Consider the following 27,908-nt stretch of genomic DNA (forward strand, 5'->3'; position numbering starts at 1 on the left):
CATACCGACTGCGAAATCTTGAAGTATGTGATGTCGAGGTTGGTAATTCTCAGTGGCGTAGAACATGGATCAGTTTGCTCTTGCTGTAGTAAGAAATAATTAGCCACGACATAGGTTCGGGTTGTGTCTTTGCGCGAAAGTGAAAAAATGATTTGCCTTCTTTCATGACATCAACAGTTGGATCATATGATAATCATTTTGAGATCTATGCAAGATGCGATCCAATGGTTGACGTTGTGAAAAAAGATAAAAGATACAACCTATACACCCTGACATATGCAAAACCCTTGCCAATATTACTAATAAAGTGTTGCTATTCAACTTAGAAGCATTTGAAGGTCTCTGATACCTTTGCCTCTCTATGGAAGTTGGATACCCTTGTAAATTTTCTCCCTCTCACACACGCAGCAAGAACAGAAATTAACACTTCACTTGATTCATTACTTAACTATTTCAGTAGTAAAAATAGAAATCTCAATACTCTTTTTTTAAAAAAAAATTAAGGGGAATCTTGAAGTGTCAATACAATCTCTTATTTAAGAAAAATCTAACAGTAATGTTATATTAGGAAAATGTAGGAAGAAATTATTCATCCTTTCCTCATGTGCATTGGACATGCTCAATGCTAGTGCCCCCTAAATAAAAATTTTAATGATATCATATACTTGAAGTGATTATGAAATTCATGCATTTGTCATGGTGGAAATTTATGTGCAAGAAAAAAGATGTTATTCATGTCTTGATAAATTATGCGTCATATGACTGTTTTATGCTTACATCAAGCATTTAAGAGATGTTGCAATGCACTATGTGCTCTCCGAAATATGACCCATGTATTAGAGGAAATATTGGAATGATATATCAGGTGAGATGCTAGACTAATTTTAAATAGATAATATAGAAGATCATATCAATTATAGTCCTCCTTTATTTCCCTTTCATTTTGGGCCCTTTCTCTTTAAATACACAAAATTTACAAGCTCTCTCTTTCATCCATGGAAGGGACGTCACAAAAAAATGTGGGCAAACATTTAAGCACAAAAAAAGGGTTTTACAAATGGCATGTATGACAGAACGAGGATCATGATTCATTATGGAAAATGACCATGAAAGAGCTAATCAGTGCATATATATTAGAGCTAACACTTAATTGCATGTGGTTCTTAGTCCCCAATAAAAGCACATAGAACAAATCTACAAAATACCTAAAAGCCAGCTTCATACAATATATTATCATATCAGATGTTTAAAATTAGTTTGCTAAAAGTTTTCAACCACAATTTTCTTGATTTTATTGATCAATAACTATGAAAACAATTTTTGACATCTGGGTCGAGATATGGACTTTACCACGATGATGCTTGTCTTGAGCCAAGTTGGCCAGGGGGCCTGAAGGACCTTTCAGTCATTTGGAAAAACGGCAGGGGGCTACACCATCCATTCATTCTCCGGGCTCCACTTTTCTTTTAAACCCCTTTCCACAATAAATCAACGAGTTGCCGATTCGAGGTATGCATGTCCGTCTTAAACCCCCAAGAAAAATCGTCCGGAAAGGCAAAAAGAAAAAGGACAAAAAAGAGCTGGCGCCCGCTGACTGCTCGAGAGGCAATGCTTCTACCCGCACAGCCGAAGATCGTCTCCAATCTCCCCTTTCTCTCTCTTCGCATCACTAAAGAAGATAGAAGCAAGCGAGAGAGGGAATAAACCCCCCAAATCCGAAGCGGAGCTCTCTCATTCTTTCTCGGATGGAGGAGCTGCTGGCCTCCCGCCCCGGCGGCACGGCAGCCTCCAAGAAGGCGGCCGCGGTGGCGAAATCGGCCTACGACGATGTGTTCGGCGGGCCGCCGCGGTACGCAGTGCCGTTCGCCTCCCGACTAGACGACTACTCCGAGATCTTCGGCGGCCTCGCCGGCCTGTGCTCCATCCCCGTGCTCGACCTCCCGCCGGCCATGGATGGCCTCGACGATTTTCTGGTCGACGCGCGGAGGTCCGGTTTTGATTATGCCAAGATTTTTGGAGGGTTCGATGGTGGGGAGTTTTGGGTTCCCTATCAGGAATTGTTCGCGGAGCCCAAAAAGGAGGAGGTTTCTTGTTCAAATGAGAGGTCTGGCCTTTCTTGTTGATTTCTTGATATTTTCGCGGAAAGTTTTTTTTCTTTTTAATCTTCTTTTTATTTGAATATTTGTAGACTTTAAATTCATGGTTAAGTAAGTCATCTTCTATAGAAATAAAAAATTTGTACGTTTGTGCTTTTAGTTGAATCAATTGTTTAAAGTGTATAATTAACTTAGGTTGTTGGGAGGGCTCATGCCCAATTTCTTGGTGAACCTAGCTGCCTTAGAGAGAAGTTTGTTCTTTTGCATCTAAATGGTCTTATGACATTTAGGCAACTGGGGGATTTATATGGAGCTAGCTGTTCGTTTCATGCAGGTAAATAAAGCATGAGTTCTGCTTCTTTATGTTGTATCTGGCCACTTCTATATTGCTTGGCTTAGAAAAGCAAAGATAGAGCAGGTTACCATGGAAGATTCTGTTTTATTATTTGTTCCCTCAATCCCTCTTCATGAGATGCTCCTCGTGTCATTTCATTTGAGAACATCTAATTGGATGGGGTCGCTGTTCCATGATTTGTTATGATAACTAGCTTTGTGCGGTGAAGAATCATTGGATTTATTGGGGATTAAGGATTTTTGACAAGTAGAGCAGCGAAGCAAACTGGCATCTTGTATACAAAGTAAATTGTGGAACAGGACATGAACTTTTGGTATCATCTTTAATTATATGTTAAATGTGATAGTCCTATTTGTCCTGTTCAAAGGAAAGTACAAGTTTGTTTAGTACAATGAATTTAGTCATCTCCATATCATTTTGGATTTCTCGACAAATATAATTTGTTTTGCTATGTCAGGTATGGATATGAATGTTGCAGACAATTCTAAAGGGCTAAAAGAGAGGAGACAAAAGACTGCTTAGATGGAGTGTGGGAAGGGAGTTGAAAAAGCTTTCCATCTCAGAGCGCTTAGCCTAAGATAGCACCTAAATAGAAAATAGAAAATAGAATTGATATAACTGATACCAGATAGGAGGAATATAATGATTGACTTAATGGAATATTTTTACCCACCCTCTAAAATGGTAGAATTAGTTTATATGTATATTCAAATTTTTTCTTTTCCGACACTTGAACCTCCAGCTACTTTCTTCTTCCCCTCCCTTTTCTCCTTAGTTTTTCTTTTCTATCTTACAGCAGGCATCATCCTTGCGCCCCTTCCCTTATAGGATTTACAGCTTTTTTTTTGGCCCCCCAGATTAGCTTACCGTATGTGCAGACTTCGTTTTGCATATGGATTTTACCAAGTATATATGTCAAATAGCCATTAAAATATTTCAGGGTGATGGTCTAGTTGGCATGCATTATCTCATAGCTATGTTACATTAGCCACTTTTGGTTGATTTTCTTCCAAGAGGTATACGAGTTCATTATCTTCAACAAAACAAAGATGAAACCGGACTTCTCTAATTTGCTGCTAAAATCTTTTTCTCTCTCTTCTTACATTGCCTAGTCCTTCAAATTGTACTCCTTTTCTTTCACTTGTAGGGTATGATACCTTAGTTACCATATTTGGTGGTGGGTGCATAAGAGAATTCAGGTGTAGGGAAATAGATCGCTTCAAAAAATTAAAGAAAAAAAGACATAGAAAGCCTGCAGTATATAGTTTCTGGAGAGTTTCTGAAGTAGGTGCAGCACAATAAGTGGAAGTTTCCTACTACCAAGGGCCTAGCTCCCGTAACTTGGGTCTGGCTCGAGCTTAGATGGATAGTCTCCAGTAAGAATCAAGCTTGGCCTGAACTATGATATCTAAGCTAGAGCCTATCCTAAAAAATAATATCAAAGGTGTGGGAAATAAAGGTTCTGGTTTGGGACAGCCATAGTCATGGTCCTAGGTGGTGGGGTGGGGTAAGTTAATAGAGGTTGAGCAGAACAGCAAAGTTTGGCACATTGCCTTGTGGTGGTCTAAAAGAGGAGGAAGGAGTAGAGGAAAGGGAAGAGTAGAGGAGTAGGAAAAGGGGAATAAGGAGAAGATGAGAGAGGAGGAGGAGGTTAGGCAGCCAGATAATAATGAGTGAAGAATAGAGGGATAATAGTAACTTATACGTATTTTACTATAGCCATGCAAAACCGGCAAAATGAGACATCACACTACGTTCATGCATCAAAAAGATTTCCACTTTATTTTCTTGACCTATTTTATTTAATTGTTTCTTGATAATTCCTTATTTTAATTGATAGATTTTGGGTATTTTACAATGTCAACTGTAACTGTTGAAATATGGCCTAAACCATCAAAACTGCTGGAGCTAACAAATTGGAATTCATGTAGCCTGCATGACACTTAAGTGTTAGGAATCTTATGCTTGGGGTGCGACACCTTGGAAACTCATCTCTAAATCCAATTATTTGTTAAAAAAAATAATTTAAAAGATTAACTTCCCTGCACCTAATCTTCTTCTGCACCAGCATCCATTTTTGTACTAAAGGCTGAAATCGAAATTTAAACCAACTTTTCGAATCCTTCTTGCAAGTTCCCTTAAACCCTTTATTTTCCATTTCATCTCCTTTCTTTTTTACCTTGGTATGATACCTTTAAACCCTCATGGAGACACCCCAAAATCTGATTGAGCCCATTATTCATTGTACTGCAATCATATGGCACCTTATTATGCCCCTCTTTCGTCTTGTTCTGACATCCATAATTTGCTTGGATGAAGATCTTAGGAAAACAGAAATTTCTAGCAAACAAGATTTTTGACTTGTCTTTCTTTAAGATCCTTCCAAGACCAACTAAATGTTGGTTCCTCGTGTCTTAAATCTATGTCCATCTTCATTAATAACATTTACTTCAGAATCTGATGTCTACTATTCAAATTAAGTTAACTTTGAGTTATATAAAAAAAATTAAAAGTAAAAAAATGTTTGCACTTTTTTAACACTTTGGTCACCCTGGAAAAGAAGGCCATGTTGCCAGTATTTTCTTACACTAATTTGTTGTTTGAACACAATTATTGATTTTGTCTTGCCCAACATTCATCATTTACATTCTAATCCATTTTAAAATTTTTAAATCTGAGATTTCTCTTCAAAAATTGCTCAACTAATTTTTTTGCTTCTAGGTCAGAAGCTGTTGGATGCAGCCATAGAGTACTATGGTTGATCAGTGCAAAATTTAGTGAGGTAGCGACAACAATTGGGGATATGCTCTGTATCTTGATAATTTCCATATGCACTATAAGAGAAATTTGCATTAGATATCTTTTCTGAAACATATAAAACTCCTCCCTGTGTATTCTTGGAAAACATTAAAGAATACTCCCAAATATAATGTAACTAGAAAATGCTTATCGCATTCATGGACAGCATATATAACTGCTTTTAGAATATCCAAAAAAGAAGTCCTCTAATAGCTCTTATAGATTGGTAAAAATAGAAGTTCTGTACTTCCATTATCTTTCTGATGATTTTAAACTTGCAGTTTATCTGCTATTGGAACTAGGAAACTGTTGTTCAGTACATGTAAGAGATTTAATTGAGTCGTTTAGCTATCATGGATGTAGTTTTTTGCAGTTTTTCTTTTCTGAAACATATAAAACTCCTCCCTTTACATTCTTGGAAAACATTAAAGAATACTCCTGAATATATTGTAACTAGAAAGTGCTTACCACAATCATGGACAGCATAAATAGCTGTTTTTAGAAAATCAAAAAAAGAAGTCCGGTACCAACATAGTTCATATAGATTGGTGAAAATAGAAGTCCTGTGCTTCCATTTTGGATCTGATGATTTTAAACTTGCATGATTGAAACTATTGCACTTTAGAGCTTTATCTGATATTTGAACTAGGAAACCATTGTTGAGTACATGTAAAACATTTAATTCAGTCATTTAGTTACCATGGTTGTAGTTTTTTGCAGTTTTTTACTTCTACCGGTATGGCAGCATCTTTGTTTTGCGTGAATTTTCTATAAATCTGATCATTTTGCTTCTTCTGCCTGTTTTCCATTTAATAGAGAACAAAGAAGAACTGGATCTGGTCCACGGGGGACAGAAGTATCTGAATTTCCTCCAAAACATCCTAAAGGAGATAATATGGCATGCGCAGAAGAGGATCGATTCTCATCTAACTCTAACCATCCAGATCATGGCTTAAAACAGTTGAACATGTCATATAACAAGACAAGCCAAGGAAACATAGAAAGTGCAATAAGCGGGAGAACACATGTAACTCAACTTCATGCTGTTCCTGGATTTGCCGTTGTGATTGATGGTTGCAACCCCCTGCAGAATAATGTAAGCAACAATCCTCCTGACATGGTCAATGGTGAGCTAGCTGATCTGGATCAAGGAAAAAAAGTTCTGCCAACCTCGTCTGCTGACAGTACAAAGAGTACAGGAAGTGACTTGAAAGCAGATCAGAAATTGTATGCAACTAAATTTTCTGCCTCGCAAAATGATCATGTAAAAGCGAAGCACCATTCATGCTCTTCTAGCAATCAATCAACAAGCACGGTAGATGTTTCTTCTGCAGATGCTATGTATTTAACCATATCTGATATTAGTCTTCAGACAGAACCCTTGCAAGTCCCACCACCATCAAGGCGACCACCTAAGTTATTTAATAAGCAGGGGCTTTCCTCAATGAAGACATATGCAAATGCTGGAACTGATCTAGATGATGTAAAACTACGTAAACCCATTGCAAGTCATCAAACTCGATATTGTGTGGCCTCTTCCAAAAACCATGCACATCAGGAGTCTGTGAAGGGAAGCTCACCTTTTTTTGATGTGGATGTGGATGCTAGTTCAGCTGCTGCAGCTTCTGCCACTGCTATGAAAGAAGCAATGGAACTAGCTCAAGGTAGATTAAAAAGTGCAAAGGAGTCGATGGAGAGGAAATGTGATAATCTTCAAAGCCGCAAGTTGGGTCATTATGATGTTGTAAAATGTAAGGGAAGGAAGGTGGACCATGCTGCCCAAGAAGTAGAAAGCTTCAATCAAGTGCGAACTCAGAAAACATTGGTAAAGGAGGATAAAAAGACTGATGACATTTCTTCAGAGGACAGACCTGAAGTCATAAGTGCAACCAAGAAAACTCTGGATTATGAAGAGAAAGGAAGGCATGTACTATCAGCTGAAGAGGATCAACGGTCAATGCAAGGGAATAGTTTTAAATTTTCTGAAGTGTCCCATAAGTTGGAAAAGAATTCTGGAAAGTGGAAAACAGATAAAGAATTCAATGAACTGATAAATGATGAGAAGAATGATAAAATGGTCAGAGAGGTCTTTGCTCAGAATATTATTGCGAAGAATACAAACAAAACCACAATGATTAGTGAAGACACAGAAAATGTGAATAAAGATGCCAGATGGGCTTATGAGTGTAAAGGAAACGGGCAGTTGAGAGAAGATGCTGGAAATAGTGAAAGGACAGAAAATACTATGAAATTGAAAGATAGTAATGTAGCTTGCAGGGAGGAAGAAATCAAGGAGGTGCCAGATATGATTCCTTGTGTGCATGAAGAGAGAACAATTATGCTAGAAGAGGATCAGGATCCTGATAAAGAGGAAAATGAAAACCCAAGGAAGGTTCAAGAGGCCAGTGTTCATGAAGAAGAGATAAAGAAACGATTTACTAGTGACGAGGCTCGTGCATGTGAAGAGAGTGAAAAGACATTGAAACCTTTGGATGATGCTTGTAAGTTTGAGGGGAATTATGCCAGTGGAAATGAAGAAAGAAAGTTGGAAGCTGCTAAAGAGGCTTGTGAAGGTGAAAACAATGAGGAGAAATTAAGTACAACTGACGTAACTTGTGTACCTTCTGAGCATGAAGATAATTTGCATGTGGACAGCAGAACAGGTATTCAGGCTGAAATCGAGAAGGAAATTAACGTCCCTCATGGATCATACATGTGGGAAGGAGGGGAGAAACTGGAAGCAGCTCAGGCAGCTAGTAAGTGTGAAGATTCTGGAAAGGAAAGAATAAAAGGAAATGTTGAATGCTGTTATGCAGAAAACAAACATAGATCAGAAGACACCTGGGTGCTGCATGAGCTGGAAAAAAGTAAAAAAGTAAATGTGACTCAAGAGGCATGTTTGCGGGTGAAAGATGAGTTAAAGCTCAAAGTGGATCCAGAAGCTGATAAGCTGGAAGGGGATTTGAAGGAACAGAAAACAGCAACAGGGGCCATGGGGCATGAAGAACAAGAGAAGAAAACAGGATCGGCAAAAGAGCCATGCTGGCAAGATTGCAATGAAACGAAAATGGCAGATGCTCAACTGGAATTTGTGCAAAATGACAAGAAACAAGAGGGAGATCAAGTGCTGCTTCAGCTGGGAAATGAGCAGACTGTATTTGTAAGTGACCATGGAGAGAGGAGAAGTAAGGATGTTAAAGAAGTTCATGTGGCATCTGATATTATTGAAGAAGTTAAAAAATTGAATGGAATTCGAGGGATCTTCAAGAGGTCTGTAGACAGAGTTATGGAAGATACTCAACAAGATTGCTTGTTGGCTAAGAAAGGTGAAATACCAAATTCAGCTAAAGATGGTATGGCGAGTAGTGCTTTGGCTTCTGATAGATCTGATAAAACTGCTAACAATTTTCATAGAAGAGAAGAAAGGAAAAATGAAAGAAGAATAGAAAGAGAAACAGATCAAGTGAAAGAGGAGGCAAGAAACTTCGAGGAAGAGAAAGAGAGGGAGAAAGAAAGAGAAAAGGACAGATTTGCTGTTGAAAGAGCTACCCGTGAAGCACATAAGAGGGCATTTGCTGAAGCCCGGGAAAGGGCAGAAAGGATGGCAGTGGAGAGGGTCATTGCTGAAGCTAGACAACGAGCACTAGCAGAGGCCCGAGAGAAAGCAGAGAAGGCTTCTCTTGAAGCTCAGGAAAGATCACTAGCTGAGAAAGCTTTGAGAGAAGCTAGATTGAGGGTGGAGCGTGCTGCAGTGGAGCGAGCAACTGCAGAAGCTCGGGATCGTGCTGTAGAAAGAGCACTTGCTGAAAAAGCTGCTTCAGAAGCAAGAGAACGCATGGAGAGATCTAATGCTACTTCTAGGGACAAGATGAGGAAAGATAATGTGGCAGAGGATGATTTTAAGACCAGAGATAAGGTAGATAGTGGAATGAGGCTAAAACCTGGCTTGTGCACAAGTAGAATTATAATATATAGTACCTCTCTAATTCTGGCTTCATATTTTCAGTTTAGCTGTTCTTAAACTGTATGGCATTGGTTAACTGATTGATGTACCATGGCAGGACATGCAGGATGTTGCATATTTTCAAAGTAGAAGTTCTTCTGGCAGTTGCCAAATATATTCAGATTTTAACAGTCAAGGTGATAAACACTTCTTTTTGATATTTCCCAGTGCCATCTATTTATACCATTTTGCCGTGATGATGCATTTCCATGTCTCTTCTCCTCGATTTAATTACACTATCGTTTTCTAATAATTAATTTTGAAACAGATGAGGGTGAATCAAATTTAAGATATAAAGCAAGACTTGAGAGGCATCAACGGACAGTTGAACGTGCAGTATGTGAATTTCTAAAATTTTCATGCTTTTCTATGCTATTGGTCAATTTGTTTTAGTTTTGATTGCCTATGACTTTCCTTAATTATTTGCATTGCTATTTTCAGGCAAAAGCTCTTGCAGAAAAGAATAGGCGTGACCTTCTGGCACAAAGAGAGCAGGCAGAAAGAAATGTAATGACTTAATTCATGAAGGTATTTTAGGACTAGCAGTATATTGCACTTCTTTCAGTGACCATCCTTGTGTGAACTGTGGTTGCAGAGGTTAGCAGAGTATCTGGACGCTGAAGTCAAGAGATGGTCAAATGGAAAAGAAGGAAATTTGCGGGCTTTGTTGTCAACACTGCAATATGTAAGCATTTTTTTGTCTTTGATTTTTTTTTTTCCATATATATGGAAGCATCACGTAACTTTTTCGCTATGCCAGCTGCTTTCTTAGCTTGAAAATTTTTAGGATGAATGGTTAAACTACTTTTTCACTAGAATGAGGAACCAAGTGCCTACACTGAAATTCTTAACAGTTGGATTTTCCTGAGGAGCAGAGCTAAGAAAAGGTTGTAACCTCTTATGTGCCAAAAGAAGTTTAGGTCTAATCTTCATGCTTATCTACTAGTAAAAAATTAAAGTGTAAAACATTGCCATATTTAAGTATATTATCGCTTAAATTTATAGACCGCTGCTGGCACGGTACAAGTTCATTCAGATTCCATTATATCTTTAGACAGGTTTGAAGAATTATTTATTTTATCCTTAACTAAAACTCTTTTTTGACATCAAATTCGTTCATGCAACTTTAATGCAGTTAAATATTTGAGGTCCACCTTCAGTGTTGCACAACTCTATGTTATGGATATTTCATGTATTGAAGTTAAAAGAAAATGGGCCAATATAGTCCTGCATTTCTCTTATAAAAAGAATGTGTAAGCTGAAAGCTGCAAGTATACGAAACCATGTATACAACATTTAGTGGGTGAATGAAACTAACGATGAATGAGCTCGGCCTGGAAGTGAAAGGATGTTGGTTTGGAGTTCTGGAAAGTGAATGATGTTGGTTTGGAGTTTTGGAAAGTGGATGTATTAAATAGTCTTCTATATATAATCTTGCAGTTAGTAATTTTACTAACATAGATTAGTACTTTCACTAACATATGCATGAAATATACCATGCCTGAAAGAGAATTCTTGCCCTAATCTGCTTCTGTAGAGCTTCTATTCAGTAGGTGCTTATCTGGATTTTTTCTGATATAATAGGAAGATTACGTGATTCCTGGGGAGTCTTTTATTTTGTTCAAGTCTTCATGGTAGCATTATTTATTTTCGTAAAAAGTTTTCGACTCCTACCAAGATCTGTTATGACAACAAAATTTCCGCACAACCTTTCACTTGTTTGTGAATTTCAGTCTGCATTAGCAGCTAACAAGACTTTGATAAGCATGTACTGTGGCAATGTTTTCACTTGATATTTTAATTGGCAGATCCTTGGGCCTGAGAGTGGCTGGCAGCCAATTCCATTGACAGATGTTATTACAGCTCCTGCTGTAAAGAAAGCTTACAGGAAAGCTACCCTTTGCGTTCATCCAGATAAATTGCAGCAGAGGGGTGCTAGCACTCAACAGAAGTACATTTGTGAGAAGGTTTTTGACCTCCTTAAGGTATGTTTCTGATTAGGCTTGTCTTTTCCTGATTATGTAATTTAAAAACTTTTTTCATCTAGTAGTAAGATTCTTTACCCATGTTTATGATATTTGCAGAAAAGTATTACTATTATTCATGATTTCTTTGAGTAATCACAGTTAGTTTCTGACTTGTTTGGGGCAATTATGAAGCTGGATGCTGGTACAAGAAATCTGCATTTAAGAGAATATGCATTGAAGCATAAAAGATGTTAAGATGTCATTTTACATTTATAAACTCAATTGTTTTGAATTGTGACAATTGCCTTTATATTAGGAGTTTGTATGTCTTCTCTACAAAATACCCTGTTAATGGTTGCTGGCTAGATGATGATGCATAAAAGATTTGATGACAGAGTTGAGCTTTATAGACATCAGGCATTATATCGATACAAGTGGACTAAAACTTGTACAGCAATTTTATAAAATATTTTAGAATATGGAAGTGAAGAAAATGCCTGATTAAAGTAATTGTAAAAAAATGCTCAGTTAATTAAATTGATAAATAAAAACCAGAAATTAGGTTAGTAGTTCATCAGAACTTGAATCTTGGCTATACTTTCATATGTTATATTATTAAAGAATAACGATATAATCAAAACAAAGGAAAAAGAGACAGGAAAAAATGAGTCTACAAACTTGAACTTGGTTGAGACAAGCTACTTTAAATTCTTCTTCTTCGTCATCATCTTCTTCTTCAGGAATACTACTAATAGGCCTTCAATCATCTTTCAAGGAAATTGACAAAACAAAAGCAAGCAATATATGTCTGAATAAGAAACAAGTTAACTCAGCGTCTCATTATTCTGTAACATGTTGAAAACTTGTCGAAAACCAACCAGAACAAAGATAAGGAGTTCAGAAGTGATAAATAGAAGTCCTCTTTGAGGTAGCTGAGTTGCGATTTCATCTCTTTCTGCAAAATGAAGCAAATTGAGTTTCCATTAGTGTTTTGCAATAGAAGTGGAGAAATAGACGGATTCTTAGCGGACTTTAAAATTAGGAATGAGAAATATTCAGAAGATTTAAGGGATTTCAATAGGAGTATTGCGGGAAAGGATCAAATGTTCCAGCTAACAGAAGCTTAAATTTAGTAACTGGAATCCAAGCAGGCAAGAGTATCATGTAGACTTATGGAGACAGAGATGAAAGGTAGACGAGAATATAGAGAGACTACCATATATTATTACCCAAAAAAGAATAGGTGGAGCTCTGCATCTTCCCTTCCTGCTCCTACGTATCAAAAGAAATGGAGGACATTATATTTGCGTATCTGAGAGATCCATTATCTTGTATATTAATTAGAGCAACCTTATGCAGACATGGTGCAGTTTTATCTTTTGGCCAGCCTACAGGGACATCCTTCTAACTGGAAGAGTTAGAAAGAACTGACTATCTCAGGACATTGTATAATTAGCTAGATTCGTGATTAGTTAATTTATATAGGAAACTGTGGAAATCATATCGATAGAATGAAGGTGCAGGGCAATTAGGTAGAACCACCTTCTGTAGCATATGAAAGTCAACAGTGAAGAGGAAAACAGACTTGCCATCTTACCCTGGCTGCAATCTTGGACTTTCATCTTTTAAGTTGTTATTCTGGTTCCAGAAGTACGTCTTTGGTTGCACAATTTACAAGACTGCATGATTCTGCAAATTGTGCTCCCATAGGTTCTCTTCTGAGTTGTACAGTTTCAGTTTTATATTCAGGAAAACTAGCAGCTCATTTTGGGATGTGAAATACTCACAGGAAAGAGAGCACTGGATTCAGGTCATGTCACTAAACACTATGACATTTCTGGGGTGGATGTGCATCCAAAAGAATTTTTAAGCACAGCCTTTGTTAAATTATGGTCGTTACAGTTCATGTAAGGTTCACACTCTATTTAGGGTATAGCTTCTATGTTATTCTCTCCAACCATATTGCACTAAGTGGTTTCGGTGGATCGGCAGATTAGGCTTCTATAGTCGTCTATTTGTGCATCATTAAAAGTTGAAGTTTGCGCGTGATTTTGCTGGTCAGTACTTGTATTGTCAAGTATGGCCTTGTATAAGAATCAGTCACAAAATATGATTAATAATGCCAACCCAAGCCTTGTATATAATGAATTGGTGCATTGTGACACCACATATGCTTCCATTTGTTCTATGAGAATGAAAATGATTCTATGTCGGTGTATAGGTTGGTTGTCTCTACATATGCCACTAGGTGTGGTTCTTCATTGGAAAATGAGCCCTTTTGTAGCTATGCAGAGGATTGCTTCGCTTTCTTCTCTTGTTTATGTTCATTTGCTTAATGAGTTTACTTGATTATATTATTATAGCTTATATGTGCAAATAAATAATGGTTGGTAAGGAGTCTTGCTCGTACAAATTGAAACCTTCTTATCTTTATGCTGTTTTGGTTCTGTGCCCAAGTTGAAAGCATATACTGCAACATCTATTCTACATTTTATAAAGTTTATATGCAGATAAAGCTCTACATAGCTATAGAAAAGTTTTACATGCATGATATCATATCACCATCATATTCTCTCATATTTACACTACTTTGAGAGTTATGCAGGAAGCTTGGAATAGATTCAACTCAGAAGAGCGATAGCAGATGGAATAGGTACTATATATTGTTCATAGTTCAAGCTCTAGGTGACGTAGAGTAAGAGGCAATGTAATTTTGGTCCAACAAGTTTGATAACATTGCTAAATTATAATCATTCTTTTGCATTTATATGTGTAGTTTCAAGAAATTTATATTAGAATTTAAGTCCTGCTCCAACCAGATATAACAGATAGCAAAAGGCGTTTCCAGAGCAATGAAATCCATGGTGCAAGAAGTGTATTATTTCTCAGTTGGCCAATAATTTCTACCTACCTCTTTTTCCCAGATGACAGGTTGTGTGATTTTTATATGATAATGACTCAAACAAATGCAGCATGTGGCATTTTGCACATGCATGTGAAATTCTTAGCCTGCTGGAAAACAACTGAAATGGGAGCTTAAGTGACATTTAAAATAATTGATTTGGGTTGCCTAACGACTAGTTATAAATGGTAAAATTAACTACCGATTCAGAAAATGGTGGGGGATCGGTTATCATTCTGCTAAACCTTGTTAAGGTTGTTGCATTGGGACATTGAACCTTTAACATCATGCTGCATTCTTAGTCACTAAAAAATCTCACTAGGGTATGCTTTTGTAGTGATCAATCTCTCATCTCTTTAACTGAGACAGGAGGGTTGTCTTGGTCTATGTAGTATACTTGCAATTTTCACCCTTGGGACCTCAGTCAAACCCTAAGAAGAGGAGAAAGGCTAACATATGTTAGTGACAGTACTTTATGCACCGCATTTTTTTTCCTTTTTTCCTTTTTGGTTTTGTGTGGGAGGAGTGTGTGGAGTGTGGACGGTCAGATAAGGTATTTTGGTACACAAAAGACATACACGCACAGAGAGAGAAGAGCACTTCTAGGAACATTTTATATGAAATTATTCGAATTCTTTTGTTTTGTTTCTTCCCCTCTTTATTGTTACTGGTCGCCTTAGCTGTGAGACTGATGCTATCTCGGAAGATGGCACTAAAACTTAAAACTGCATAAAGGAGTAGGACGTATGACACAATTTTCCTTTTCTTTTTTCTTTTTTCAGTTTTCTTTTTGACTAATAGAAATATTCACCAGCCATTTCATTGTTTTTTTTTTATTGATTGAAACCAGCCATTTCATAGGGGGATAAAAAGTTCTATAAAAAAAAAAAAAAATTTTTTTGCATGAACACCCTTCTAAAAATTCAAATTTACATGAATATCTTCTTAAAATTTATATTTATTTTTGTACCCTTATAAAGCACTGTTTTTGCGCAAATGCTCCTAATATAATGATTTTTCTAACATCGTTGATAAAAACCATATTTATTTTAATTAAAAATAAAATTATTTTTGAATTTTTTTTTTATTTTCTAGCGATCGTCACATAAATATATATTTTTTGCACATCGATCCATTAAAGAGATTTTAGTCATTTTAATTTGAAATCGTTAATTTTTTAATCGTGTTAGATGGTATGAGTACGTATGCAAAAATAAGCATAAAAAAGAGTAGAATAGCAAAATAAGTGTTTAACGAAGATATAAAGAGTATTCATACAAAATTCGATATTTAGTAGGGTATGCAAAATTCGATATTTAGTAGGATATTCATGCCAAAAATCCAAAAATAAAAGGCACGACAAAAATGATTAGAAAATGCTCCATTAAACACTCGCAATAAACTATATTTGCTGCATACAACTACACCATATGATCTTCATTCTAAGCTACCAGGGCTTTCGGATCATCAAATCCATTCACTCTCTTGGCATCCATGGCCGCATGTTCTCCAGCCCCATTGCCACAATGTGGCTTCTTTTTTTCGAGGGCAGCATCAAACATGCCCTCCAAGGAGTACCGGAACTTGAAGCCAAGGTCCATGAGTTTCTCCGAGGAGAAGCGCAACCGTCCAGTTCCATCATCGATCCCTTTAAACCTACAAGAATAATTTCTTATGTTAGTCCTACAAATCTCTTTCCTGGAGGAGAAAATTTTTAATAATCATAGACACAATACTCTAGTGGTCTTTTAGAGTGACATCAGTGGATTCGCCTGCTATTCTGTTAGGACAGCAGCATCTCATAAACAAGCGAAAGGAAAAGAACACCTACTTTTGGGGCATGTTGTGCCGAGGACATCGCTCTTTCAGTGATAGCATGATGAGAAGAACAAATGCATCTTCCATTTGCTTCCAAGTGCTCGAAGAGAAATATATGAGCAATAATATATCGTAAAGATTAATTTGTATTCTGAAATACTTAATATGGGTAACAGTTGCATCCACCCTTTATTTCGAGATATCTGAATAATGGTGAGGGATGGAGAGATCTTACAGGCCAAGCAGGTTTTTCGTGAAGCTAATGAGGCTGCGGACTGGGTGGCTGCTTATGTAAACCAATCACATAGGATAGTATCCTATGGGCTGAAGATGGGAAGTTGCTCTTCGCACTCCGAGGTATTTTGTTTTTTAATTTTACTGAGTGCATCTGTATTCGTCTGATATGATCCACCCGCCTTAGCACAAAAGAAGAAGAAAAAGAAGAAGAAGAAGAAGAAGAAAGAGAGATAGAGAGAGACTAACAATGGTCCAATGTTCATAGTGAAGACTAACTTGCAGTTTGAAATACTAACATTGTAAAGGTTTACTTCGATTTCTTTCTTTATTTCCATTTAAAAAAGAAAAATTCATGAACGGGGCCTGCCCCTTTGCCTAGCAACTAGAGATTCATCAAATCATGATCGCTGGTCTGCTACCACAGCCGTGTGACAAAATCAAAGACCACTTAACCATCATTCTCTGTTTTGTTTTGTTTCATTTTATTTCTCTCCACACTTTTTCTCTCAATGGCCGTTCATGGACCTTTTTTTTGCTCCCCCTCACACCCCCCTAACGTTAAAAGCCATCCCAAGAGGCAGGGCAAGTACCCACTAGTGTGATCCCCCGTTTAACTCAAAGGACCTATGCATGCACGTGAGCAATTTTTGTTAGCATTTGTGTTGATCATTATTTTTTTGTTTATACATATAAAGCAATATGCTATGAGATATAAACTGATGCATTATCAATATATTGATATTAATCAATTACTAAAAATAAAAATATCAGCTTAAATATAGTTTATTAATTTATATTCATATACTTTTAAATATTTTGATATCTCAATTGGTATATGCCTACTGATGACTTGGGGTATTTCAAATTAACTCCCTTTGATATTATCAAGCATTCTATCTTAGCTAGGTTAAATCAATATTAAGCACCCATTTCGGTACAAGTCATCCAATTTGATGGCCAAGCTATCAACTATTAAAACTTCTGCCTGCCATGTAGATAGGTAGATGAATAGACAGACAGATAGATAGATAGATAAATAGATAGTCAGCTTTGTTTGACTAGGACTCCTTGTAACCAGTGTCACGCCCCGAACCCGAAGCCCGGGGCGCGAGCAGACGCCGCGCACCTGCAGGGCGGACCCCGCAGGCGCGCAAGGCAGATAAATCAGATCAATCATCAATAACTAAACAAAGATAAATTCCAGTTTTCAATTCAAATGTCCATAAATATATACATATGTCAAAAGGAAAAGTCCATATCCATTAGCTAACTACATCATGACCACTCCATCCCGTAATCCCTATAATCACATGTCATCACCTGAAAAAAAATAAATAATAGGAGTGAGCTAACAGCTCAGTAGGCGACATCATGCAATAAAGTCATCATATAACATGTCATAATGCATATAAAAGCAGCTAAACTCATAAATCCAAAAATCCACACAATAATCTGTAAACCCGATCCGAGACTCAAAATATCTCAACCGCATGACTACGGCCACATCACCCAGTGGCATGGTTACACCGAAGTGCCAATACAACTCTCCGAAGAGCCGCTCCACTTAGCCAACGCACCACTGTGCCGCACCCCCTGGTGCCAATCTCACGCTCCGCAGAGCCAACGCACCACTGTGCCGCACCCCCTGGTGCCAATCTCACGCTCCACTGAGCCAACGCACCACTGTGCCGCACCCCCTGGTGCCAATCTCACGCTCCACTGAGCCGCTCCGCAGAGCAAAACGCACCCCTGTGCCGCCACTATTCTATCACCGGTGGTCACGGTGTCGGAACCAGTTCCTCAGTACAAGTCGACAGGGCCAACGTATCATCCCATTGGCGGGGTCTAGACTATAGTCACGCGGTCTTTAAAAATCAATAAATAAATTTTCCACATCGTGAATTTCCAAATCAAAGTCATGAACATGCTCCCAATAATAAGTCACATAGCAGTTTATAAAAAAAATAAATATTTAATTCTAATTCTAACACATAATGCCAAGAATAAACCATAACATCAAGATATGCAAGATACATGTTATAATTCGACTTTAAAGCAATAAGTCACCTACCTGGGCTCGCTTAAAAATTCCTGCCACAGATATCACGAACCCCTGATTAAACATAAATATTAATTATTTAATTAATTAAGAAACATAATTTAAACTATTTTTCAAACCCTTAAACTCCTAAGTTCATAGATCCAAGAATGGGCCCCCAAGATCAAACATAGACCCTAAAATCAGAATCCTTTAAACCCAAAACCAATTGTGGCCCAACACAGATTAGGCCCAATTGAACCAAACCAGATTACAGGTCCAGATCAGATCTCGGGCCCAAACCAACCCAGCCCACAGATCCAATTTGGTTCAACTCAGCCCAACACAGATTCCCCAACCCAAATTCTTGACTCAGATTCAGACCCTAATCAGAACCCATTCACGGAATAGGTGGAACCGGTTCACAGTTTAGACCCGGTTCAAAATCTGGTTCACCATTAAGGCACGGATTTCGATGCAAAGGAAACACCCAAAGCTCATCTGTGCCTGGTTTGAGACACCAACAGGGCACAGAAAATGATGCAAGGAAAACACCCAGCCGGCGAAAGAAGAAGAAGAAGAGGAAGAAGAAGAAGAGGAAGAAGGAGAAGAAGAAGAAGAAGAAGAAGAAGGTGGCTGGTGGTCGGCCCTCGGCGGCCGACCGTGGTCCTCGGCGGCGTGCTCGGCCAGCCGCCGTCGGCTACCCCACCTTCACAGGCGGCACCGAACGGGAAGAAAGAGAGAAGAAGGAGAGAGAGAGAGGAAGAAAAAAGGAGGAAAGAGAGAGAGACCGGGGCTGGAAGCCCGGCCCCCCGTCACCCACCTCCGGCCGAACCCATTTCGGCCGGATTGACCTCGGCCGGCCACCGTCGGCCGGTCGATCAAAAAAAAAAAAATGTCTTTCCGAAACAGGGCATGAAATTGATTAACCTAACCTTATTCTTTCCCCTCTTAAATCCATAAAACAGTAAATGTGTAGTCTTTCTCACCTCCGGCGGTCGACGAGTGGCTTCTCCGGCGGCGATGGCGGCTCCGGCGACGCCTACGGCTCCGGCGACCGTCTCTAGAAGAGGGGAAAATGAGGAGGAAAAATGAAATGGAACAAGGGTTGGGGCTCTCAGAGAAGAGAAAGAGCGAGAGAGAGAGAGGGAGAGAGGGAGAGGGAGAGAGGGGAAGGGCGTGCGGAGATCTCGCTGGCCGTTCGGCCGGCGTGGTCTTCGTGGGCAAACCACGATGACCCAACTGAAGTCGGCACTCCTTGCCGACTTCAGTTCGGGTCTTCACACTCTAACCAACTAAAAAGAAATTTCGTCCTCGAAATTAAAAACATACCTCAATCCGAGAACAAGGCTGGATACTTTTCTCTCATCTCCTCCTCCAGCTCCCAGGTGGCTTCTCTCTCACTATGATTGCTCCACTGGACCTTGACATATGGGATAGTGCGTCTTCTCAAGACTTGGTCCTTCCTATCCACTATACGGACAGGCTGCTCCACATATGTAAGATCGGCGCGAAGCTGCAAAGGTGCCACATCAATCACATGATTTGGATCAGCAATATACTTCCTCAGCATGGAGACATGAAATACAGAATGAACTCCCGATAGAGCAGGTGGAAGTGCCAGTCTATAAGCAACAGATCCAACTCTCTCGAGAATCTCGAAGGGTCCCACATATCTCGGACTGAGCTTGCCTCGAACTCCAAACCGCATGATCCCTTTAGAAGGGGATACTCTGAGGAACACATGATCTCCGACCTGAAATTCCAATTCCCGCCTCCTGATATCTGCATAGCTTTTCTGTCTACTCTGAGCTGCTCGGAGTCGTTCTCTGATCAACTGAATCTTTTCCATTGTCTGCTGCACCATCTCTGGACCCAAGATCTTCCTCTCCCCCACATCATCCCAACAGATAGGCGATCTACACTTCCTACCATATAGAGCTTCATAAGGAGCCATCTGTATGCTTGCCTGGTAGCTATTATTATAAGCAAACTCTACCAGTGACAAGTGATGATCCCAAGAGCCCCTCATATCAATAGAGCAGGCTCTCAGCATATCCTCTAAAATCTGGATAGTCCTCTCAGACTGTCCATCTGTCTGTGGATGAAAGGCTGTACTGAAACTAAGGGTGGTCCCCAAAGCTCTGTGCAAGCTGCCCCAGAAATGTGCCACAAACCGGGAATCTCTGTCTGATACAATGGATACTGGAACTCCGTGCAGCCGTACTATCTGCTCGATATATAATTCTGCCAGCTTCTCCAGTGTCATCCCAGTCTTGATTGCCAGAAAATGAGCTGTTTTGGTCAGTCTGTCTACAATCACCCAGACTGAATCATGACCTCTAAGGGTACGAGGTAGTCCTGATACGAAATCCATAGTGATATGCTCCCATTTCCACTCTGGAATCGGCAGAGGCTGTAGCATACCTGCTGGTCTCTGATGCTCAATCTTAACTTGCTGACAAGTTAAGCATTGCGATACATGCTGGGCAATCTCCCTCTTCATGTTATTCCACCAAAACACCGCTTTCAGATCCTTGTACATCTTGGTACTGCCTGGGTGCACTGTATATCCCGTACTGTGAGCTTCATCCATGATTTCCTTCTTCAGACCAGGATTTTCTGGAACACAGACTCTGTTAATAAACCTCAAAGAGCCATCTTCATGTATACGGAAATCTGACTGTGTACCAGACTCGATATCTTTCCTGATCTTCTGGAGTCGAGGGTCATCAACTTGCGCTGCCTTAATTCTATCAATAAGTGTAGGCTGGACTCGCAAGTTTGCCAATTTCATAGTAGCCTCATGTAGATACACCTCTATCTCTGCTCTCCTCAGATCTTCCAGAATATCCTTCTGAGTAGTAATCAAGGCTGCAATATTCCCTGAAGATTTCCGGCTCAGTGCATCTGCTACTACATTTGCCTTTCCAGGGTGATAGTGGATAGTCAGATCATAATCTTTTAACAACTCCAACCACCTCCTCTGTCTCATGTTCAGCTCTTTTTGAGTAAAGAGATATTTCAGGCTTTTATGATCAGTATATACCTGACATGTCTCTCCATACAAATAGTGCCTCCATATCTTTAAAGCAAACACCACAGCTGCAAGCTCAAGATCATGAGTGGGATAATTTTCTTCATAAGGCTTGAGCTGTCTAGAGGCGTAGGCAATAACTTTTCCATTCTGCATCAGCACACAGCCCAAACCCTTCTTGGAGGCATCACTGTAAATAATATAATCAACACCCGTGACTGGCAGAGTCAAAATAGGTGCTGACACTAGCCGGCGCTTCAATTCCTCGAAGCTCTTCTCACACTGATCTGACCACTCGAATTTCACTCCTTTGCGAGTGAGTCGAGTCAAGGGCCCAGCAATACTAGAGAAGCCTTCTACAAATCTTCTGTAATAGCCGGCTAATCCAAGAAAACTGCGGATCTCTGATACATTTGTCGGTCTGCTCCAGTCAACTACAGCTTCGATCTTCTTCGGGTCAACCATAATTCCTTCTTTAGATACCACATGCCCCAAGAACATCACCTGATCCAGCCAGAACTGACATTTCTTCAGTTTCCCATACAATTGATTCTGTCTCAAAATTTTCAAAACAATTTTCAAGTGTTGCTCATGCTCAGTATGACTCTTGGAATAGATTAAAATGTCATCAATAAACACAATTACAAATTTGTCCAAGAAAGGTTTAAATACCCTATTCATCAGATCCATAAATGAGCTGGAGCATTTGTCAACCCGAAAGGCATCACCAGATACTCATAATGGCCATATCTGGTGCGGAAGGCAGTCTTGGCTATATCAGACTCCTTTATCCTCAACTGATGATATCCAGATCGCAGATCAATCTTTGAAAACACCTGGGCACCCTGAAGCTGATCAAACAAGTCATCAATCCGGGGCAGGAGGTACCTGTTCTTGATAGTCACTTTGTTAATTTCCCGGAAATCAATGCATAGCCTCATACTGCCGTCCTTCTTCCTCACAAATAACACTGGTGCACCCCAAGGAGAGACACTGGGTCGAATGAAACCCAGATCCAATAGCTCCTGTAACTGTTCCTTCAGTTCTTTTAGTTCAGCCGGGGCCATTCTGTAAGGAGGTCTAGATATGGGTGCCGTACCAGGGTTTAGATCAATGGCAAATTCTACCTCTCTAACTGGTGGTAAACCAGGAAGCTCATCAGGAAAAACATCAGGGTATTCCCTGACCACGGGTATGTCTTCAATTTTCTGTTCCGACTGCTCAGAATCCATGACGGCCGCCATATACACAGAGCACCCCTTCCTGAGAGACCGAATACCCTGTAAGGCTGCCACTATCTGAGAGGAGACACACCCTCCATCACCCACAAAATAAAACTCTTCAATGTCAGGGATTCGGAAAGTCACCCGCTTCGAGAAGCAGTCAATGGTAGCGTGATATATAGCTAACCAATCCATACCCAGAATTAAATCAAATTCATGTAAGTCCATGACAATAAGGTCAGCTTTCAAGTCTCTACCCTCTACAATTACTGGGCAAGACTTGCATATCAGTGAAGTGATCATCTTACCCCCAGCTGGGGTACTCACACATAATTCCCTCTCCAAGGGTGAGCAAAATATATCATGCTTATGCACATATGTAGATGAAATAAAAGAGTGTGTGGCCCCTGAGTCGAATAGTGCATATGCATAAGTAGAATGTACTAATAAGGTACCTGTCACTGCCGTGTTGGATGCCTGAGCATCCTGCTGTGTCAGTGCATATACCCGTCCCTGGGTGCGAGACCCTCCTCCTGTCTGCTGTCTGGGAGCGGCTGGCTGAGAAATCTGTGCTGGATCAGGGGGAATCTGCCGCTGAGGAGCCCTAGCGCTCGGTGGCCTCTGCACAAATCCGGCCCGGGGACAACTAGAAATCCTGTGGCCCGGCTGACCACACCCATAACAGACAATAGTCCTAGACTGGGTCTGAGGACACTGAGCCATCTTGTGGCCCTGTTGGCCACATCTGTAACATGCTCCAACCCTGGGCAGTCTCCGGGGACAATCAATGGCCTTGTGTCCAATCTGACTGCAAAAATAACAGGTTCCTGATATCACCCGGTGCTCTGGTGCAGTCCTCCCAGGTGGAGCTCGCTGTCCTGCTCCGTGACGGATCTGCACGGGTCGACGTACATGCCGCTCACTATCCGAATCAGAATCTCTGGCCCTCTTCAGCCTCCCTTTATGTGCTTCCTGCGTCTCTTTCCAGATAATCTCCATATTCTTCGCTCTGTCTACAAGATCATCATAGTCGGTCCAATGAACAGCAGCCAAGCCTCGACGCAGGTGGGGTCTCAATCCCTCCTCAAATCTACTCATCCTGGCTATAGGGTCCTGGACGAGGGAGGGTGCAAAACGAGACAATCTATCGAACTCTGCCTCGTAATCCTCAACTGACATACTCCCCTGAGAGAGACTCAGGAACTCTCTCTCCAACTCTCTGACACGGCTGGACGGAAAATATTTGGAATAAAAAGCCGTCCGAAATCCAGCCCAAGTCACAGTCCCGATATCCTGTATCATGGTCCGCTCCACTGACTCCCACCAGTGGTGTGCCCGGTCCTGGAGCATATAAGTAGCATATATGACTCTCTCCTCCTCGGTGCATCCCATGGCCCTGAAGGCCTTCTCCATCTCGTCTAGCCAGTGTTCGGCCTCCTGGGGATCTGTGGTTCCCTTGAAGGCCGGAGGAGCCAACTTCCGGAATTCTGCAATGCTCCTCCCCTGATCCGACGAGCTAGCAGAGGGATGCTGTGGCTGTGGGTCCCTCTGCTGTCTGACCAGCCCAATCACCTCCCTGACCAGTTCCAATACTGGGGTCGATCCTCCCGCCTGATCCTGTTCTGATCGGTCTAAAACTGTCGGAGCAATCTCCTCTTCCTGAACTCGCTCAGCTGGGCGAGGAGTCGCCGGATCATCTCCCATCGTCTCAATCAGACGACGAGGTGGTACACGAGCACGGCGGGGCGGCATCCTGATACAGACATAATACCACAAGTTAGGGTTAAGTCAAAAATCATCCTATGAGTTTACTACCCCACTCTTATTTCCTCACATATGTCCCTATGCTCCTAGGGTTTTCATTAGTTATTGTTCTTTTGTTCTGATGTCCCTAATGATCGTTAACCTAAGCTCTGATACCACTAAATCTGTCACGCCCCGAACCCGAAGCCCGGGGCGCGAGCAGACGCCGCGCACCTGCAGGGCGGACCCCGCAGGCGCGCAAGGCAGATAAATCAGATCAATCATCAATAACTAAACAAAGATAAATTCCAGTTTTCAATTCAAATGTCCATAAATATATACATATGTCAAAAGGAAAAGTCCATATCCATTAGCTAACTACATCATGACCACTCCATCCCGTAATCCCTATAATCACATGTCATCACCTGAAAAAAAATAAATAATAGGAGTGAGCTAACAGCTCAGTAGGCGACATCATGCAATAAAGTCATCATATAACATGTCATAATGCATATAAAAGCAGCTAAACTCATAAATCCAAAAATCCACACAATAATCTGTAAACCCGATCCGAGACTCAAAATATCTCAACCGCATGACTACGGCCACATCACCCAGTGGCATGGTTACACCGAAGTGCCAATACAACTCTCCGAAGAGCCGCTCCACTGAGCCAACGCACCACTGTGCCGCACCCCCTGGTGCCAATCTCACGCTCCGCAGAGCCAACGCACCACTGTGCCGCACCCCCTGGTGCCAATCTCACGCTCCACTGAGCCAACGCACCACTGTGCCGCACCCCCTGGTGCCAATCTCACGCTCCACTGAGCCGCTCCGCAGAGCAAAACGCACCCCTGTGCCGCCACTATTCTATCACCGGTGGTCACGGTGTCGGAACCAGTTCCTCAGTACAAGTCGACAGGGCCAACGTATCATCCCATTGGCGGGGTCTAGACTATAGTCACGCGGTCTTTAAAAATCAATAAATAAATTTTCCACATCGTGAATTTCCAAATCAAAGTCATGAACATGCTCCCAATAATAAGTCACATAGCAGTTTATAAAAAAAATAAATATTTAATTCTAATTCTAACACATAATGCCAAGAATAAACCATAACATCAAGATATGCAAGATACATGTTATAATTCGACTTTAAAGCAATAAGTCACCTACCTGGGCTCGCTTAAAAATTCCTGCCACAGATATCACGAACCCCTGATTAAACATAAATATTAATTATTTAATTAATTAAGAAACATAATTTAAACTATTTTTCAAACCCTTAAACTCCTAAGTTCATAGATCCAAGAATGGGCCCCCAAGATCAAACATAGACCCTAAAATCAGAATCCTTTAAACCCAAAACCAATTGTGGCCCAACACAGATTAGGCCCAATTGAACCAAACCAGATTACAGGTCCAGATCAGATCTCGGGCCCAAACCAACCCAGCCCACAGATCCAATTTGGTTCAACTCAGCCCAACACAGATTCCCCAACCCAAATTCTTGACTCAGATTCAGACCCTAATCAGAACCCATTCACGGAATAGGTGGAACCGGTTCACAGTTTAGACCCGGTTCAAAATCTGGTTCACCATTAAGGCACGGATTTCGATGCAAAGGAAACACCCAAAGCTCATCTGTGCCTGGTTTGAGACACCAACAGGGCACAGAAAATGATGCAAGGAAAACACCCAGCCGGCGGAAGAAGAAGAAGAAGAGGAAGAAGAAGAAGAGGAAGAAGGAGAAGAAGAAGAAGAAGAAGAAGAAGGTGGCTGGTGGTCGGCCCTCGGCGGCCGACCGTGGTCCTCGGCGGCGTGCTCGGCCAGCCGCCGTCGGCTACCCCACCTTCACAGGCGGCACCGAACGGGAAGAAAGAGAGAAGAAGGAGAGAGAGAGAGGAAGAAAAAAGGAGGAAAGAGAGAGAGACCGGGGCTGGAAGCCCGGCCCCCCGTCACCCACCTCCGGCCGAACCCATTTCGGCCGGATTGACCTCGGCCGGCCACCGTCGGCCGGTCGATCAAAAAAAAAAAAATGTCTTTCCGAAACAGGGCATGAAATTGATTAACCTAACCTTATTCTTTCCCCTCTTAAATCCATAAAACAGTAAATGTGTAGTCTTTCTCACCTCCGGCGGTCGACGAGTGGCTTCTCCGGCGGCGATGGCGGCTCCGGCGACGCCTACGGCTCCGGCGACCGTCTCTAGAAGAGGGGAAAATGAGGAGGAAAAATGAAATGGAACAAGGGTTGGGGCTCTCAGAGAAGAGAAAGAGCGAGAGAGAGAGAGGGAGAGAGGGAGAGGGAGAGAGGGGAAGGGCGTGCGGAGATCTCGCTGGCCGTTCGGCCGGCGTGGTCTTCGTGGGCAAACCACGATGACCCAACTGAAGTCGGCACTCCTTGCCGACTTCAGTTCGGGTCTTCACAACCAGGATTGTCAATTCTAACCTCATTTTGATCTTTTTCAAGTTCTCACACTATATTTGTCAAGACTCCAAAAAGCCTACTCCTATATATCTTGTCAGATACTTATAAGTAAAACACAGTTTAAGGGTGTTTACTCTCTCAAATTGAACATAAGCTTAAAAAGGAAAAGCACAGGAGGAATTAGTTTTGTCTTTTAATTTTAGTAGGTATTTTTCCCCATGCTTGACATGGATTATTTTTTCATCAGTTTTATAAAAGATTAATTTTGCTCGCCATCAAAATATAGTTCCAAAAAGATGGGGAAAAAAGTTCTATTTTGTAATACCTATAGCTTGATTATTTTTGAACATGTTGGACTCAACGGACCAAAGCGGATTGCTGGTAACTCGACCCTTGCTTAAACTACTGATCAAATTTATTTAGTATACAAAAGATTCGTTGAATTAGGCAAAGTGGGCGGTAGCTGAGTGATTTCTATCTTATGAACTTTGTTTCTAATTTTGTATTCTCAAACTGACTAATAGTGTTGTTACAAGCTCAGCAATGTAAGCTTATGAGCCAAAAACATCAAAATATATACGAATTTCTTGGAACTCATTGTTATGACCCGGCAGCAGCAGAGATAATGATTAAAAAATAAAAGAAAATCAAAATGACACATCACAACCAATTATGCATGGTTTGACAAAATTTTCTATGTCCACTGGATAAGGTTTCTACTCTTTTCAATTAATCCACTGATAATTATACAGCATATGCAATAATAAAATGAACAGGACGGCAACAATAATGCCCTTGATAGCATTAACAAAAGTCCGCCGGTAGCTGAATAGATCCTCCAATACTTACCTACAATCAGCTTACAAAGCCATGGTCGCACCACTAAGTCCTCCTGCACTCTCAAAAACCTCTCACATTATGTGTCATACTTATGATATATATATATATATATATATATATATATATATATATATATATATATATATATATATATATATATATATATATATATATATATATATTATGTTACATGTATGTATGTATGTAAAAGGAAATACAAGTACTAATTAGAAAAAGACATAAAACTTAAGTTGGGAGCAGAAAAGGGGAGGGATAGATCTGAAGCAGATGCAGAGCCAGGGAAGCATAGGCACATTTCCCTTTACACAATACTATAGAAAACGATGAAGTTCTATATTTTTTCATAAACATACTAGGATCCTCTGCGGTGCGCATGCATGCTGCACTGCAAAACACGG

At 40.5% G+C, this 27,908-nt stretch overlaps 3 protein-coding genes across 3 annotated transcripts; 1 reads left to right on the top strand and 2 right to left on the bottom strand.

The window, feature by feature from the left end:
• Positions 1–1,535: 1,535 nt before the first annotated feature.
• LOC103714987 (titin homolog) lies at positions 1,536–14,108 on the top strand. The gene is made up of 8 exons (XM_008802485.4): positions 1,536–2,104; positions 6,067–9,166; positions 9,312–9,390; positions 9,522–9,589; positions 9,695–9,760; positions 9,849–9,938; positions 11,062–11,238; positions 13,826–14,108. The coding sequence occupies exons 1-8, from the start codon at positions 1,746–1,748 to the stop codon at positions 13,859–13,861; spliced, it is 3,975 nt and encodes a 1,324-aa protein (XP_008800707.1). The 5' UTR covers positions 1,536–1,745; the 3' UTR covers positions 13,862–14,108.
• Positions 14,109–22,045: 7,937 nt separating this feature from the next.
• On the bottom strand, positions 22,046–24,227 carry LOC120112523. Its single transcript, XM_039132087.1, has 2 exons — positions 22,141–24,227; positions 22,046–22,049 (listed from the first exon to the last, which is right to left on the bottom strand). The coding sequence occupies exons 1-2, from the start codon at positions 24,225–24,227 to the stop codon at positions 22,046–22,048; spliced, it is 2,091 nt and encodes a 696-aa protein (XP_038988015.1).
• Positions 24,228–24,510: 283 nt separating this feature from the next.
• LOC120112524 lies at positions 24,511–27,521 on the bottom strand. The gene is made up of 4 exons (XM_039132091.1): positions 27,514–27,521; positions 26,354–26,642; positions 25,398–25,439; positions 24,511–24,646 (listed from the first exon to the last, which is right to left on the bottom strand). The coding sequence occupies exons 1-4, from the start codon at positions 27,519–27,521 to the stop codon at positions 24,602–24,604; spliced, it is 384 nt and encodes a 127-aa protein (XP_038988019.1). The 3' UTR covers positions 24,511–24,601.
• Between the last annotated feature and the right edge of the window lie 387 nt (positions 27,522–27,908).

The sequence above is a fragment of the Phoenix dactylifera genome, chromosome 11 (genome assembly GCF_009389715.1).
Source record: "Phoenix dactylifera cultivar Barhee BC4 chromosome 11, palm_55x_up_171113_PBpolish2nd_filt_p, whole genome shotgun sequence".
Lineage (NCBI taxonomy): Eukaryota > Viridiplantae > Streptophyta > Magnoliopsida > Arecales > Arecaceae > Phoenix > Phoenix dactylifera.

What these genes read in the sequence shown, in the direction of transcription:
- LOC120112524 (XM_039132091.1), bottom strand. An exon ending in CCACTCGTCGACCGCCGGAG is followed by an intron (nt 25,440 to 26,353) that starts GTGAGAAAGACT and finishes ATGTTTAATCAG; the next exon opens with GGGTTCGTGATATCTGTGGC. An exon ending in GAATTTTTAAGCGAGCCCAG is followed by an intron (nt 24,647 to 25,397) that starts GTAGGTGACTTA and finishes ATTTTTTTTCAG; the next exon opens with GTGATGACATGTGATTATAG.
- LOC103714987 (XM_008802485.4), top strand. Translation starts at nt 1,746, where the DNA reads ATGGAGGAGCTGCTGGCCTCCCGCCCCGGCGGCACGGCAGCCTCCAAG. An exon ending in ATTTTAAGACCAGAGATAAG is followed by an intron (nt 9,167 to 9,311) that starts GTAGATAGTGGA and finishes GTACCATGGCAG; the next exon opens with GACATGCAGGATGTTGCATA. An exon ending in TGTTGTCAACACTGCAATAT is followed by an intron (nt 9,939 to 11,061) that starts GTAAGCATTTTT and finishes TTTAATTGGCAG; the next exon opens with ATCCTTGGGCCTGAGAGTGG.
- LOC120112523 (XM_039132087.1), bottom strand. Translation starts at nt 24,227, where the DNA reads ATGCCGCCCCGCCGTGCTCGTGTACCACCTCGTCGTCTGATTGAGACG.